This window comes from Musa acuminata, chromosome BXJ1-9, assembly GCF_036884655.1.
Source record: "Musa acuminata AAA Group cultivar baxijiao chromosome BXJ1-9, Cavendish_Baxijiao_AAA, whole genome shotgun sequence".
In the NCBI taxonomy this organism is placed as follows: domain Eukaryota; kingdom Viridiplantae; phylum Streptophyta; class Magnoliopsida; order Zingiberales; family Musaceae; genus Musa; species Musa acuminata.
This window is the reverse complement of record NC_088335.1, coordinates 41,554,775-41,572,151: the sequence shown is the minus strand read 5'-3', so window position 1 is coordinate 41,572,151 and position 17,377 is coordinate 41,554,775. Positions and strand designations below refer to the sequence as shown.

The 17,377-nt window shown below is 34.9% G+C and overlaps 1 protein-coding gene across 3 annotated transcripts; it reads left to right on the top strand.

Annotated features, from left to right (window-relative positions):
* The first annotated feature begins 1,877 nt into the window (after window positions 1–1,877).
* On the top strand, window positions 1,878–16,966 carry LOC135582342 (BAG family molecular chaperone regulator 7-like). Of its 3 annotated transcripts, XM_065083685.1 has the most exons (4): window positions 1,878–2,832; window positions 3,451–3,729; window positions 14,572–14,650; window positions 16,442–16,578. In XM_065083685.1, exons 1-3 carry the CDS (start codon window positions 2,014–2,016, stop codon window positions 14,635–14,637), a joined length of 1,164 nt encoding a protein of 387 aa, XP_064939757.1. In that variant the 5' UTR covers window positions 1,878–2,013; the 3' UTR covers window positions 14,638–14,650; window positions 16,442–16,578. The 3 variants fall into 3 exon arrangements, with proteins under 3 accessions (XP_064939757.1, XP_064939758.1, XP_064939756.1); XM_065083686.1 differs by lacking the exons at window positions 14,572–14,650; window positions 16,442–16,578 and adding an exon at window positions 14,783–15,580; XM_065083684.1 differs by lacking the exon at window positions 14,572–14,650 and having other exon boundaries at window positions 1,879–2,832; window positions 16,442–16,966.
* The last annotated feature ends 411 nt before the right edge of the window (window positions 16,967–17,377 follow it).

The window sequence follows — 17,377 nt, the reverse complement described above, 5'->3', positions numbered from 1 at the left end:
TTCTATATTTGTTTTTATAATAATCTACTTGTGGCTCTATATTGAGAAAATACGATTTTTTTAATAAAAAAATATTTAGTATACTAAACATAAAAAATTTAAATTCAAAAATAAATAAAATCATCTGTAAATTATGAATTATTAAATGGTAATTTATTTTTTTTATAAATCGGGAATGTGACTCATATCTTTAAGCCGTTTTAAGTAGGATCAAAAGGATTAATGTAAGACTGTTACAATAATTTGTTTCTCTATGTATGCTTGTCTCTTATTAATTTGCCTTTCTAGTAGAGCAATATAAATTACTCAGGCCATGTAAACAAGAAGTATAGAACACATGCAAACACAACACACATATACAGACTACGTCCAATTACATACATACATGTTAAAACTGACTTAGTTGCATTGAACCAAATACTTCAAGCAACTAAATGCACCTTAATATGCCTAACTCTAGTCCATGATTGAAATATATTTATTTATACATGAACAAAATCTTAATTAATTAAACTTATATTGGTCATATGTAAACATGTTATTTCTCTCTAATATCATCCACATTTGTTAGTATAAGAACATATGACAACTATACATGGCTGGAAACTTGTGGCATAATTAATTTCACAGAATTTGCAGTTGTCTTTATTTATTTATTCTCTAAAAGGTGAAGTCTAAGATAGTTTTTAAGCTCTGAATTGAATAACTTGGATAAAATTCATCAACTGAAGTTTGGCATGAAGAGAACTGATATTACATTGGTGAGACTTTAACCATTCTTTCTGTTTCTTCTTTATCACCCATCATCACTCTTCTTTCTTTTTTGGTCTTCTATCATCCAACTCCTCCCTCTCCCATTATCTTCTCACTTCTCTGTTGAATTCTCTTAACTTCTGCCAATTCCAAGAATGAATCTCTTATCCTAATAGAGATGAGACTAGGGTGAAAAATGGATTGGATGCAAGTTGAATATTACCAAAACACTACTTGAATATATTTTCGATTAGTTGATTTACGTACAGAAATAAATTTTATAAAACCATGGAACAAAGATAATTCTGAAAATTCTTCCATAAATTTTATCGAACGGTGTAAAACTTTGACTTAATTTGATGTATATCGGAAGTGGACAATGATTTGAATTGTGTAAAGAATGTTTGATTATTAATTTGGGCTCCATCATTTTCAGTCAATGGTTCAGCCTGACCAAAATTATGAATCAATTATTATATTAGATCAGGCAGATTGAATTTATTCATATATATCCAAATATAATAGGCTAATTATCATGAACCGACCCTATTAAGATAACCGTTCATTAATTGTAATACACACATCATCCTTATAAATTAATATAAGTTTTAGTTGACTTTCAATCTAAATTGGGGTGTTATACTAATATCAAAATCTTTGGGATGATATGAATGATGACCATGTTTATTGGATAAAATTTATGCTTACGGATTGTTCTTGTTCTAGATGTATTTAGATATATTGAAGTAGAACAAGAATAAGAATGAACCTGCTGTGAAGAGGAGCAGAAATAATAGAAGTGTAATGATAGGAATATTAGACAACTACAGATGAGATGTGAAAAGAATAAAAACGGAGATATTATTTAAGAAAAATAAAAATCTACATTTTATTATGAGAATGATTAACGTCTTTTTAATATGTTTCCGTTAGACATGTTGTCTAATTCAACAGTTGACGGGAACATTATCCATTTAAGATTTTATATATACCTTCGTATCCAATCACCTAATTTTAACCTCTCCATCGTTCACATTACATTTGGACACAGAAAATTCCAACTCAAAGACGTGGGCCCTACCGCGTACGCGTACAAAAGAATATATTCACTGAGCGATAGCCTGTCCGAGCGAAGACACAACTCTCGGCCGAAGCAAGCTTTGTTCTTCCACTATGTAAAAGGCGAGAAAACCCACCACCCCCTGAACTGTAACAAAGCTCGTCACCTCGACCATCACCACCGCCACCAAGGCCACAACAATGAGTGGATTCCACCCATTCGATCTGCGTGACCCCATCCCCCCTACCCTCTCTTACCTCGAATCCTCCCTCTTCACCTTCCCTCCCCGCTTGTCACTGGCGCCGGCGCTGGTGGAGGAGCTCGACCACTATCACTACCTAGGGTTCACTCTGGACCCACTAAACCCCACGTCGTTGCCACCGTTCGGTTTCCCGCCCCAATGCCTCCTTCGCGCCCCTTCGATCGCGCGCCTCGACCTCCTCGCCGTGAATGATCCCTTTGGCTTCGAGCGCTCCGCCATCGCCTCATTAAAAGGGCTTCGACAGCGGGCGGAGACGGAGCTCTGCCTCCGGGACCTTAGCGATCGTGTCGCCTCGCTGGAGTTTGGGCTTGGCCGGGCCCGAAGCCAGGATGTCGACCGCAAGTACACGTGGACGGCGGAGTTCAGCGGGCCTAAAGGGCTCGGGCTCGACCGAAAGCACAGGTGGACGGCCACGGCCAAGGCGGGCGGAGAGAGGGCGGTGAAGTGTGCGGTGGAGATCAAGGGCGTGGAGGAGGAGGAGGGGTTCGATCGGAAGTTCGTGTGGGCGACGGAGGCGAACGGGGTAGGCAAGAGGTACGAGAAGTGGACGGCGGAGTTCAAGGGGAAGGAAAAGCTCTCACCGCTGAGCCACACGTACACGTGGGCCGCGTCGGCAAAGCCTCGTGAGGAGGAGGAAGGTCAGGAGAAGGCGGCAGTGAACAAGGAGAAGAAGAAGAAGGGGAAAACAGAGAAGCAAGGAACCGTCCATGTGGTGGAGATCGAAGTGAAGAATCCTGGAGTCGTTGCCATCAGAAAGGTTTTCGTGAACTCATTTTCATTGACCATTTTCAAAATTAATTTTTTTGGATGAGGTTTGGTAGTCTTCTTGTATGCATATATCTCAAAATTTTATGAGTGACCATTTTTCAAAATTAATTTTTTTGGATGAGGTTTGGTGGTCTTCTTATATACATATATCTCAAAATTTTATAAGAGACTATGCAAACTAACATTTCTCCTCTTCATTTGGACCATTTGTAAAGTATGAAATGAAATTGGTAGACTAATTTTTTTCACAATTTAGATTTTTTAAGCATTAAGTGATATTCATACCAAAACCCTTTTTTTTCCCTTACCTATAACAATGCTTAGTTAAAGTTCAACTTGCATTAGGGTGTTTTTCATCTTTGTATGACAACTTATGATCTTGAGATGATTTTTTTATATTTTATAATACCTTTATTACGAATCTGGAGTTGTGTTTTAGTAGCTTCCATATGAACAATGAGATTTTTTGTATCCGTTTGGTAGTTTGGTGGGTTGGCTGGTTTTTATATCTGTATTCTACTTGATCTATGAGAGTCTTGTATGGTTTGTTAGTATAGTTGTTGACGACTTGGTGTTGATACCATTTGAACTTTGTGGATGTTGAAAGGCTTTTACCAAGAGATGCAATAAGGGGAAGAAGAAGAAGGAGCTATCACCACAAGATGCTGCATTGTTAATCCAAATGACTTTTAGGTCTTACTTGGCCCGCCGCTCTCAGATTCTTCGCTGCCTTCGAGAGCTGGCTGTGGCCAAAGCCAGATTGAAGGAGATCAGGGCTATATTCTATAATTTCTCTTACCGTAAACGTGTAGCAAATGATGCAGAAGAACGCCAAAGATTCTCTGAGAAAATTATTGTTCTTCTCTTGACTGTAGAAGCTGTTGAGGTAATTTATAATGATGACAAGCTCTATAATTTTTTCATGGCTATCTCATGGCACATGTTATTAAAATAAACTTTACTTTTCAACTTTAATTTTCATTTCAGACTTTTATATTGTTGATCCTTAATGCTTCATGATGATTTATTTACATTTGAAGTAATGATATGTTGATTCTCTTGCCATGTGTCTTTTCTTCTGCACCCTATGTTTTTTATCTAGTTATAGTAGTAGGGAAATATTATGGCTTTGACCCATGAAAATTTACTAATAATCTTTGAGCTGATGTTTGCCCTTCCCATTTCAGTTGTTTGTGTAAGCATAAAATTATCATTATGCTTTATACGAAAAAACTTTGATGTCAAAATTGAAATAAAATAATGATAAATTAAGATTAAGCTTACGTACTTTTAGATGATGTCACGATCAATGAAATATCTTTGTCGGATTTGATAACTTACTATAGTTCGTATGAAGCAGTAGAAATATTGATCTGCAAAACTTAGATTCATCTTTTCCTCTCTTCTTATCTTTCACAAGATCACGATCAATGATGAAGTGGGGACTATTGGGAGAAGAGAATAAATCCATAATCTTTATTTATGTATTATCCCTAGGAGGTCCTATCTATATATAGGCAAGAGTAGAAGGTCTAGGATAATAATTTAGGTGAGTCTCTTCCACCAAAGTCATTTCTTAATGAGTCTTACTAAAGTGGACTTTCATTTTATTAGTCGATAACCATAATCAAAATCCAATCAAAACATTAATATATCTTATCAAATTAAGTAAGATCATATAATCTAACATTTTCTTACTTGACCTATTAATTGGTAAGATATAAAACAAAAGTTTAAAAATCATAATAAAATAAAAATTTATTTAAAAATAAAATTTTCAAATTAGATTTCGAAATTTTAAAAAATATTTTACACATGCACACAAATTTTATAAAATAGGCCAATAAGTCTGTTAAATACAATAATACTACATTAAATCTAATTACCAATGCGAGTTATAACAGTTGTATGTCATCAATATCATACTCTCTTATGTACCATAATACTGTTAGTCTTTCCTAATGTAATTTAAAATGACTATTGTAATTTGTCTTATCAACACAATCTTATCATCAGATTCAAATATAATATGCATATACATAAAATTAGATAGGATAACAGAAACAAATAACTTTAAATTTAATAATAATATCCAATTACCATATCTTTTATGGGTTGTTTACAAACTCAATCATAAGAATATGTTCTTTTAATTCTTTAGATTGTAAGGCCGCAATAAATGGATCGATAATCACAATAGTGTTAATCAAGTTCTTAATTGATATTAGTTGTCTCTGGACTCCTCTGACCACCAAATATTTCATGTTAATATGTTTAGAACTGCTACAATACTTATCATTCTTAGAAAAGAAAATTAATGTGATATGTTATAAAATATCTTCAACGACTTGATAATTGAGTCTGACTGCACCAAGTCTTGTGATGAAATTTCGTAATCATAAAGCTTGATTAGCAGTTTCAAAACATACCACAAATCAACTTTTATTATCGATAATAAAATAATATATTATTTTATATTTTTCTTTGTAAATTATTCATTCAACTAATATAAATTGTAAAGTGAACTTCCTACCATCAAGGCAATTTATAGAATCAACATTTGAATATATTGTCATTTTAAACTAATCTAATCTCTTATATGTAAGTATATAATTTTTCGTCACTTGTAGATATCTTATTATTTTCTTCATAGCTTTTCAATATTTTATTCTTGGATAACTCTAATATTTATTTAGTATTTTAGGCTTGAGCAATCATGTATGCATACGAAATATTTTTCTTCCATTTGATTTTTTTCCAAGTCATTTTAAAAACATTAGTTTTGATTGAAATTTTACTTTTATATTTACTAAACAAAGCTGTATACTAAATCTCTTTATGGCTCGATCAATATCCTTTATGAGATAGTTTTAAGTTTTAACAATCATTGAGATATATCTTTAACGATCTCTATACCAATAACATAAGTTGTCTCAATCATATCAACTATCTTAAAGTTCTTGATGATAAATTTTTTGATTTCGTATAATAAATCAAGTTCACTACTAACAAATAAAATATTATCCATATACAAGACCAAATAGCTCTCACTAACATTCAAATATAAATATTTGTCAATAGTATTTTCCTTGAATTTGAAGGAATTAATGGTATTATGAAACTTTATATACCGTTTTATGGGAGTTTATCAATGTTATTTTCTTGTTCTCTTATATCAAATCATCTAGTGATTTGAGGAATAACTTCTCAAATTGAAGATGATAAAAGAGTATCAACTTATATCTCCTCAATATTAAGATCAAACTTTGAGGTTTTTCGCTCCTATTTATTCGTCATTTTCTAGTATTCTTACATTACCAGATTTAACTAAATGATTTGATATCCCTTGGATTCTTTAGATAATCAATGAAATATCCAGAATTAGTTTTTGTATTCAGTTTCTTTTCATATGGATTGAAGACTCTTATCTCTATTGGATAATCTTAAACATGTAAATGTCTCGAGTTAAGTTTTCTATTAGTCCATAACTCAAATGGAGTTAATTGAATTGACTTACCAAGAACCCTATTCAAGATATACATAGCTGTTCTTAGAGCTTCACCCCATATTAATTCAGGTATAGAAGAATAATATATCATATTTCTAATCATATTCGTAAGAGTACGATTTCGTCCATTAGCAATCCATTCTAATGTGGCACACCTGGGTAGACATACTAAGCACAAATATCCCACTTTTCTAGGAATTTTATAAAAGGGTTGGGGTTTTGACCTAACTCATCATATTATTATAAAATTTACCACACCTATTAGATCCGATAATTTAAACCTTTCTATCTAATTGTCTCTTGACTTAATTTATATACACCTAAAGGTGTTAATAGATTTAGACCCTATATGAATTAGATATACATAGTTTTATCTCAATAGGTTATCTATAAAGGTGATGAAATATCTCTCTCCACTAAAACAGAAAACATGGAGTGACTCACAAATATAAGCATATATAATTTAAAGGAGTTTTATGAAACTATATTTCATTCCAACATTAGATTGTAGGATCATTGTGAACTTAAGATTCACATTTATTTTGTACAAACTATCGTACATAATTTAAAAGCTAATTTTTATTGAATCATAAATATACTAAGTTTACAATCACTAAAAGGAAAATAATATCTTAACAATTTTAGATAAAGAAATCAAATTTATTAAATTATCGGAACATAGCATTTATTCTCAGATCCAATCAAACGAATTGTCTTTAAATGTAAGCAATAAACACTAACTACTATCATTTTCGCTTTAAGATGATTTCATGTAATGACGAGTTTTTTACGCTCTGTTGGTTTCTATATTAAAATGAATCCCTATACATTATTAGTAACATAAGTTGAAGCATCAAGATCAATCTGCCAAATTTTAGAAAGAGATTTTTATAATGTTTGATTCGAAACATATAAAGGTTCAGTTTATACATTTTCCTTTCGAACTGAACCTTATAGTCCTTCTTCACATGACTTTTTTTACTATAGAAATAACATTTTACTATGAAGATTTTTCTTTTATAAGTTTATATAGCATTTATAAACTCAAATAATCTATTTAATAAATTATACTTAAACTTTCTTTTATTGTTACCTACTTCTTGAGTAAGCTATAATATCATGAAACCTTTCTTCTTGTAATTTTGATTCTCTAAACACAAATACTAGTCAACTCATTTAAGTTTTATTTATCCTTAATTTTATTATAATATACTTTAAATGTGCTAAACTAATAAGAAATAAGATTAACAATAAATTATACAAGAAAAGATTCAACTATATTCATATTCATTATTCTTGAGCTTTACAATCTTGTCAGCCATATTGAGGATATAATATTGAATTCCTCGAATACCGTTATACTAAGTTTTAATCAGTTCTTTCATTAAGATATCAACTAATGATTTATTAACAAATTTAAATCAATCTTTAATTATTTAAATATGCTAGTTGTAGATTGTAATGAAGCTTAAATATTATTAGTAATTATCATAAAACTAATTTTTTAGACCTTTTTCAATATTTATTTATATTATTTGTCTCACAGAACTTTTAGTAGTTAAGTTTATGATTTTTTAACTAGTCTGATCAAGGTCTAACACAGTATCAATTGCATATACTCAAGCCATTCAAAAATAATTTAATTAAGAGATTATAAGGACACTAGATATATAAGAATGCAACAAGTACTACTGTAACAAATAAAAAATAAATGAACATTAATATTTTAATTTTTAATAAATATTGAACTATCGATATTATCTCTATTTCACCTTTGGGTAAAATATTGACATATTTAGTATGCATATAAAATTTTATAATTATGGAGATTAGTATCATTCTTGTGAAATAGTATCGTTATTTTTTAGTATATAATCATAAACTATAAGGATATTCAAAATAGTATTATCCTATCTTATCACGTAATTATTCGAAATCAATTTTCCTTTAGAATGATCTAAATCTCTTAATTTCTTTTGGGATTTTCATTTAAGACTAATTTTTTAATGTAATTTTATAAATTTATTAGTCTAAGCTAATTTAACGGTTACAAGACTAATACAATAATATAAAATATATTTTAAATGTCTCATAAATTATAAAATATTTATTATAATTTTACCCATAAGCTTGTTATCTTAAACCACTTTAGCGATTACAAGTCAAACAAAACTTAAGGATATAAGTTACAAATAATATTCACTAAATATATTTTTTGATCTAATTTGCAGTACTAGTCAATAAAAATAATCGTAATAGTTATTGAACAGAAAATTTAATCAGCACAAAAACTCATATGACGATAATAATCATGATAAAACAAAATTCATGTCTTTATACGAAAATAAATATTATTTTATAGTTTAAAATATATGCATGTGAATAACTACATAAATATCCAAAAATAATAATTAAAATTTAAATATCATAAGTAATAAAAATTTCAGTAATATGTCATATGTGAAACTATGAGAAAATCTATGATTTATATCTTCTACTTGATAAAAAGTCCAAATGGGTCAATCAACCCTATTTAATTAGATAGTCCAAAATTGGGCTACCTAAATGGACAAACGAGAACTCAACTATCCAAATTGGACCGTTTTATTGGATTGGTCAACCAAATTACTCAAAATAGGGATTTAAATTAGGTCAAAATCAAAGTTTGGTTAAAATGACAAAGTTATAGTTTGGTCAAAATGGCAAAGTTAAGGTTTCACCATGATTGATGTCATATATCCTCACCATCGCTTCTCATGCCGTGTGCGACCTCCCACTCAAGGCCACCTTTCCCAGTGACCAACTAATTGACGATGCTCCACCGTGCTATCATAGACAAATTTGTATAAAGGGTGTTTGATGCAATGTTTGTGTATATTCTTGTCTTTCTATTTTGTTCATGCTTTTGCGTAGCTTGTAAAGGTCTTGCAGTAGGCTTGGTACCCTCATCTTGGTTAGCTTTTATGGTCATCTTAGTCTCGTAAATGCAAGTTGTGTGTAATCATTGTGTAGAGGCAAATTGCCCAAAAATAGGCCATCTAAGTAGTCATTTTCAGGGTTTTCTAACTCCGTAGAGTGGTGCGGAGTGCAAGCCAACATATCACCTTTGAGCTACCCGGGTGATATATGACTGGATGGGCCTTTGGATAGTTTCTAGGGTTGGTTCGTTGTCTTGTTCCGCAATAGTATCATGTAGGCACTTGTGGGGACTTTTGGCCATGGCGGATCATCTTGGGCACTTTGTTACGCGATCATTCAAAGCTTACGAAGTTTATTTGTAATTTGTATTGCTTATCAAGTGTTTGCTGAAATATTTGCTTGTGAGATCTCGAGTTAAATACTTCCTCTAACTCGTCTTCTCTTCTATAGGTCCTTAAGAAGCCATAAGAGATTTCGGGGATGTTGATTCTTTACAGATGGACACGCAAGGGTGCCGCATGACTTAAGTAAAACTAGCTAAGTTCGTGACAAATGATATAGTGTTGGACAAGCATACTTAGGAACAATGTTCGTTGTGTGTGCCTCGATTTTGCATCGGATGAAAGCCTTTGTCATTAACTTATGGGGGCTATATACTATCGAGGGGGTTTTTGAGTGTAAGTATCAATGAGTCATATGGGAGGGACTTGATCATATAGAGGTATGATCGGAGTAGTTGGAGACTTGAACTACTTTAGAGCTTATATTTGCTTAAGGGAGTCCGATAAGTTAGAGGATAAGGTCGAGCGAGCGAACGTTGCTACCAAGGATGCAAAGGAGAACAGAATCGACGCGAGTCCTGCTGATGGCGGAAGCTATATATAGAAGTTGTAGTCTTTCTCTCTATCGACCAAGGGGACCTGTTCGGATAACACAAATGTGTTGAAGCAAGTGGTCGAAAAGGGCGATAAGGCAACGACGAGTCTAGAGGGACTTAGCTGTGAACTCGGAGGAGTGCTCGACCAAGTGAAGGACTTCGGGTTAATTGCGGGAGTGTTCGACTAAGAAATGAAATAGGTAGTACACGATGTTGTACCTTTTCTACTCAAAGGTGGAGGCGGCGAAAATGATGAAGAAGATGGTATAATCCCAAAGGCGACCAAAACTATCGTAGACTTGCTCAAAATCAGGAAAAAAATTTGCTCCTTTTAGGCAGAACTTTTCGCATTCCAGAAGTTCGATGGTAATGAGGGGGTAAATTGTAGTAGCTAACTCAATACAAGGAGTGTAAACACTTGAGGTGCTTTAGAACTGTGAGCAAAGAGTAGGTAAGTGCTAGTAACCAGCTTCATGCATGAAGTACAATCTTCGAGGAGGCAAACGAAGTCAAGTAACCTTTGCCTTCTCAACTCTTAAGAGAATGGACAAAACTGAGTACCTTAGTTCTTTTATTTATCCAACAAAGGAGCTTTGAACATGTTCAAAGACCCTTCGAAGAGACTTAATGAAAGACACTTGTTGTTAAATCCTTACTAATGGTGATTGGTTCTACCGATAGTAGATTGTCTGCTTCATTTCCCAATAATATGCCAATCGAAAATAGAAGTGATACGAACCTATTTGGTGGCGACAAGTAAGTTGAAGAGGAATCGATGGACAAATTTTGCGGAGGAAAGACCTCAAAAACTTCAAAGTCTGCGAGACAATGTTCATTAAAGATCTAACAGGCATCTGCACAGTTCAAGCGGTGTAAGACGTTTAAGAGACTAGCAATAACAGGAAGGTCTTTCTCTTTATCTAAGGGATCCGTTGGAACCAACAAAAATTAGCACAACTCGATCGACTCTACACCAAAGTTAGAGTCATTTGCGATTGAAGCAACGCTGGCGGATTAAAGTTCAACTACTCAATAACAACGGTGAAGAGAAGTTGGGAACCAAGAGGCATGTTGCAATAGGAGCATATGATTGAAGATTCAATAAGAGCGAGGAGATGTAGCGTTCGCAAAGACTTCGACGAGGACGTCGAAGGAATAAGTGGGGGAGAAAGTCATGGACAAATCTGTTTAAAGGGTGTTCGATGTAATGTTAATGTGTTTGTGTCTTTCGGTTTGGTTATTGCTTTGCACATCATATAGAGAGCTTGTAGTAGACTTGACAGCTCCATTTTGGTTGGCTTTTATAGTCGTCTTGGTCCTATAAACACAAGTTGTGTGTTGTTGTCATGCAGAGGCAAAATTGCTTAAAAACAGGCCATCTAGGCAACCATTTTGGGGGTTTTTAACTTCGTAGAGTGGTGCGGAGTGTCAGCCAGTAAAACACCCTAGGGCCCCCCGGATGGCACATGACTAGATGGGCTTTTAGGGTAGTGTCTAGAGCTGGTTTGTTGTCTTGTTTCACAACAGTGCCATGTGAGCATTTGTGAGAACTTTTGACTGTAGCGGACCACCTTAGACCCTTTGTCGCACGATCATTCAGAGCTTGTGAAGTCTATGTTTATAATACCTATCAAGTGTTTGCTGAAATATCTACCTGTGGGATCCCGAGTTAAACGCTTCCTCTAACCCGACTTCTCTTTTGCAAGTCCTTAAGGGACTATAAGAGGTTTTGGGGAGGCTGACCCTTTGAGGAGGGACATGTAAGGGTGGCGCATGACTTACGCAAAACCAGCTAAGTCCATGATAATACGTCACTGTGAAGCACGACTACCCAGCATCGTCGTGCCACATCTGCCTATGTCGTTGCTTGTGGCACTTCGCCTCCATCCGCCTACGCTGTGTGGTCGTCTGGTGACCCCTTACGGGTGCACACCTCCATTCTTTTCGATGGCACAACATCGTTGGCCAGCATCCTAGGATGGCACCACTGTTTGCGGTCGCCTGAGCCACGATCCCTCATGGCGATTGAATACTCACTACAATTGACCATATATGATGCCCCTCTTCACGGCCAACAACCCTGCTCCTGCACTAGCGACATAGTCCGCTAGCTATAGTAGGGTCGACGACCAAGGTATGCGATCACCCTATGCTATACTGTCATGGATAGCAAGTTGTCTGTCAATATAGGTGACAACTCACTAGCGACCACCTATAGTGAGACCCTCAACATCGCCGCCCTCTTGTGCCACTGCATGTAGAGCCATTGTGGCTTATGTAGCTACTGCATGCAACGCTGCCACCTGCGTTGCCGTTGCTCGCGGTAGGGCCCATGACCAAGGCATGCTACCACCCTTTATAGCACCATTGACCAAAATTGGGCAGCATGCTTCCATTTGTGGTTTCACACGTGTGGGTAAGGAAACCTTTATCACTCGCAAGCAAGCAACAAGGGCGGACAGGAATAAGCAAATAGATTGAATCACCCTTTCTCAAGCAAAAGTCGATAACATAAACAGATCTAATACAAAGTAGATCTAGTACTTTTATGATATAAGGTATATTTAATTTCAGAATATGGCTCTAATACTAATTTTAAGCATAAAACTATTATTATGATACTATTATGTTGAAAAACTTTAATGTTAGAATCAAAATCAAATAATGATTGATCAAGATCAAGCTTGCATACCTTTAGATGATGTCAATGGAATATCTTTATTGGATTTGGTAACGCATCGTAGTCCGTTGGAAGTAACAGTAGCATTTATCTACAAAAGCTAGACTCATCTTTCTCCTTTCTTCCTTTCTTTCACAGGACTGCTATTAGTGATGGAGTAGGGACTACTAGGAGAAGAGAATAGATCTATAATCTATATCTTTGTATAATCCTTTGGAGGTCCAATCTTTATATATGCAAGAATAGAGGGTCTTGGATAGTAGTTGATGAGAGTCTCTCCCATCAAGGTCGTCTCCTAAGGAATCTTACTGTAAGTGAACTTTTCTATCAGTCGATAACCCTAATTAGAATCCAATTAGAACTTTAATATATCTTATCCAACTAAATAGAGTCGCATAATCTAACAATTTGCTTCTAGTTTTAGTGACCAATAACCGTTAGGATACTAAAAAGTGATAAAAGAATTTGTAGACAAAATTTCTGAAGGCTTTGAATATTCTCCATGAATCTCAACAATAAAAGAAAAGAGGTATGACAGATGATTTTGTAATTTGGTACATGGTTGACAAGTTGGCAGTAAAGCATTGAGAAATTGGATAGGCATACAACATATTCTGCTCTAAAGGAGGTGGAAAATTCCCCATGACCAGTAATTGATCTTAATAAGCAAAATGTATCGGAATAAGATTTGGTGTGACATAGTATTTATGGTTTTCCTATGTTTTGTTGGATTGACCTTGCAATTTGACAGAGAGATAAATCATGACAGTGAAAAGATACCAAACATCAGGAAGGTAAACAAACCTCTAGGCATTAGGATATTGGTTGAAAAGGTTTTGTTGCTTTGAAACAAGTTACATTTTGAACAGAACTCCAGAGAATCACCACCAGTTATAGCCTTGGTTGTCAATGAAGTTCTTGAAATCCCAAAGGATTTGACTTATTCGGTGTCACTCTTAATGAGCATAGTGAAGGCTTACTACCATTATGGGATATCCAAGACCAAAATTTCATCTGGAAAGCTTGTAGATCACTTGAATATGTGATGAGTCATAATGAGCTTGAAGAAGAGTTACAGCAGCAGATTATTAATTAGCTTAGGATAAGGTAATATTAGAGAGAGCATGGTCCTTTATGCAATACTTGCATTCCTCACACCTAAGAGAAAAAAGGGTCTTGGAGAATACAGAAGATAGTTATGCCATCAAAAAATTCACCGTCTAGTGTAGGTTTCTCATTCCTAGAATTGATGATGTGTTTGACATGTTGAGTGGTACAAAGATATAGACACTCGAGCCAGATATTATTATACTGTTTCTGGTAGAGTAATTTTGTTTATGTTATAATCAAATAACTTGTATTATCAAATAACCTGTAGCTGACTTGTTCTTATTGCACACATCTTTGCTTGCTGAAGTTCTAGTTGTTCCTTGTTTCTATTATCTATTTCAATTGCTACTTAGACCTTGTCTTAATTTCTAGAGACTTTAAAATTGTTGCATTAGAATATGTTTGCATTAGTAGGATTGAATCATCAAGCTACTGGGGGTCATGTTTTGAGAGTTCTTGATATGCCTTTGAGTAGGATTTTGTTAGATTCTAAGGTTTTAAAAACCAATTTTCATTATTTACTATACATGACATAGTATAAGTTCTGGAGGCTGCCTACTAATTATATTATTATTTCAATAAATTTATTATAGTTTAGTAGCAAATTATCCTTTTTTCTTCTCTTCTTTTCCAGGAAGTTTATTTCTTCTCAAATTTGGAGAAATATCTGATCGTAAGGTCTTGTCATATTATTCTATGATGTTTGTTACGTGGTATGCTAGTATATACTTGTCATTTCATTGCAGTTTCTTTGTTTGTTTAATATCTTATTACTTAATATGGTTAAATGTCGTTGTAGGCCTCTAAAAGCTTCAAAATCAATCTTGAAAATCCTTATTTTTCAGTTGTAGGGTAAGATTCCAATAGAATGATTGGTTTGTTGCTATAAGGATTTCCCAATTTCTGGTGTCATCTTGGTGGGTAAGATGGCAACTGTGGTATATTATTTGGTTCTGTTTGATGCCTTGAGAGATCGGTAAGCTACAATAATTTGAGTTTTCCAAATTTGCAAATTATTGGAGTATCTGGTAAAATTTTGTAATATTTTGCATTTTAAATGGTATCCTTGAGTATATACATTTATTACCATCTGAAAGCTGATGCTTCATGTGATAAATTGGTCCTCCAAAACACTTGGAACCTACTATAGATGTTAAATACTCTAGACCTAGTACTTCTTGGAAGTTCTATAGTGCAAATACTTCCATTCAAGAGGTCATGGTTTTATGATGTTATATCATCTGATTATGCTGTCGCAATAAATACATCCATCCCAGTTTTTAGGGCAGCTAACAGATCAGACATGAGTCAGCATTTGTGTTCAGAGGGCACGCAGGGTGACTTGGATACAAGAAGCATCATGCCTTGCTTTGGTCATTTAACAGGCTTGATTTCACCAAATATTGATAGCGCATATATTATATAGAGTAGACAATCCATTTGTATGTTGCATGAGTCAGGTCGTTGATGCAGATGGCAGGGATGAGAGGAGAGGAACAGTTACCATAACCAGATCAAGTGGAATGAGAGTGATATGGTCCCCTGAACCAGATTAGATCAGGCAGGTGGATGGAGAGCATATATTGCACCAACAGATCAGAGGCCAAAGGATGGACATATTCTGACGTCAAATCCTGAACTTAGGTGGCTACCTTGACAGCCCTACTGGAATCAGTTGTTGGAATTATTATATATTGAAGTCAGTTCATCTTAGCCTTTAACTGGCACCATTATACCGCTTTAAGTAGGCTAAGCATTTAACACCATGCAATTGACATGTCACTTGATGATGTTATTCTTTCAAATTAGCTTCTTGTAATCCTTCGTCATCAGTGATCCTTCAGGCAGGGCTGACCAAGTTACTATATCTTTGTGTTATGCTCTTATATATTTGTTAACTATTCAGGGTTATTTCTTGGATTTATAGAATATGTTGGGTTGGTTTTTGCCATCAATCATGTTCATCATGGAGTGACATTATTCAGTTGTTAGGTATGCATTCTTGAGTTAGATACTTTAAAAGTCTGATGGAGGACTAATTGGGATGATGACATTAGACAAAAACTGTTATGGATCTGAAAGTTACAAGCTTACATTGTGATAACCTTCCTTCAAACAACAAGAGTACAAGAAGGTGGTCACCATAACGGAGAAGTTCAGGGAATCGTCAGATCGGCTGTTCGGAACTTTTAGTACAAGGGGTGCAAAGCAGAATCCGAAACAGAAGTCACTTGATGCCCTAATTAAGAGACTCAAGGATGCTAGCTGAACCAGTTTGCTGGTAGAGTAAAAATCGGAACTGTAAATTATCTTGTCTATATGTTTCAATTGTTTTGCCGTCCATCTATACCTGTTTCTTGCCTAACTGCGTATTTGTTTAGGTATTGTGTCTGATTGTTATGTCATATAGGTGATGGTCATACCTGTGAAGTCATGTTAATTTTGTTTGCATTATCTTCTTTTGTTGTTCAATCTGACCATCTCTGTCATCTATGTGATGTCAGGGACCGGATTACATGGTGCGGGCAGCAAAGAAGTCAATGGTTGAGGAACTCGAAGCAATGCTAGAAGTGGTCGATCCACAACCATCTGGGAAGCTGGGTTCTATGAGGCGTAGGAGGTTTGATCTTCCCGATGGTGGTCCAATCTCAAAGGAAATGATGGCAGGTGTCACCGAGGTGGTTCAGATGCTTGATCAGGAGTAAGGGGACCATTGCTTATCAGTGAGGTTTGAAGGACTAGTACCCGTGCTTATGTTTTGGTACTGGTTTTATGTTGGTCATGGGGACTAATTGGAGTTTTGCTGATTAGTTTCTTGTATGAACCTCAACATAAACTCCTACTACCTATTTGATCTGGTTTGTGTTGTAAGCTGACCTGCATCTTGTCTTCTCGCTTAGAATTCTGAAAATGTCAGTGCTATTATGGGCACTTCTTTCTTGCACTCAATATTAGCTGAAAAAAATCTTTGTCAAGAGTCATACTGTCGTCCTTTTTTTTATATATATATTTGAAATTGTTGGATGATACATTCAGGTTCATGGCTGCCAGAACAATTTGATGAGTTAGAGGCTATTTTGGTTGTGAAATAAATGCAGTCTTCCACGATTTCATTTCACGTATTGGTCCTCTGACAGATCGATACGTACTAGGGCATCTACATACTATATATAGATACATACATGTTTCGATGACGAAGGAGAAGAAAGAAAGAGGAAAACGGAGAAAGAATATATAGATACATACATGTTTCGATGACGAAGGAGAAGAAAGAAAGAGGAAAACGGAGAAAGAATGAAGCCGATGACGAAGGAGAAGAAAGAAAGAGGAAAGCGGAGGAGGAAGCAAAATGTAGAAGAGGTGTAGAAGAGGGGAGACAGATAGAGAAAGAAGGAAAGGAAGAAGGAAGTGTCGTTGGTGATGGGTGTTTTGGTGCGGCA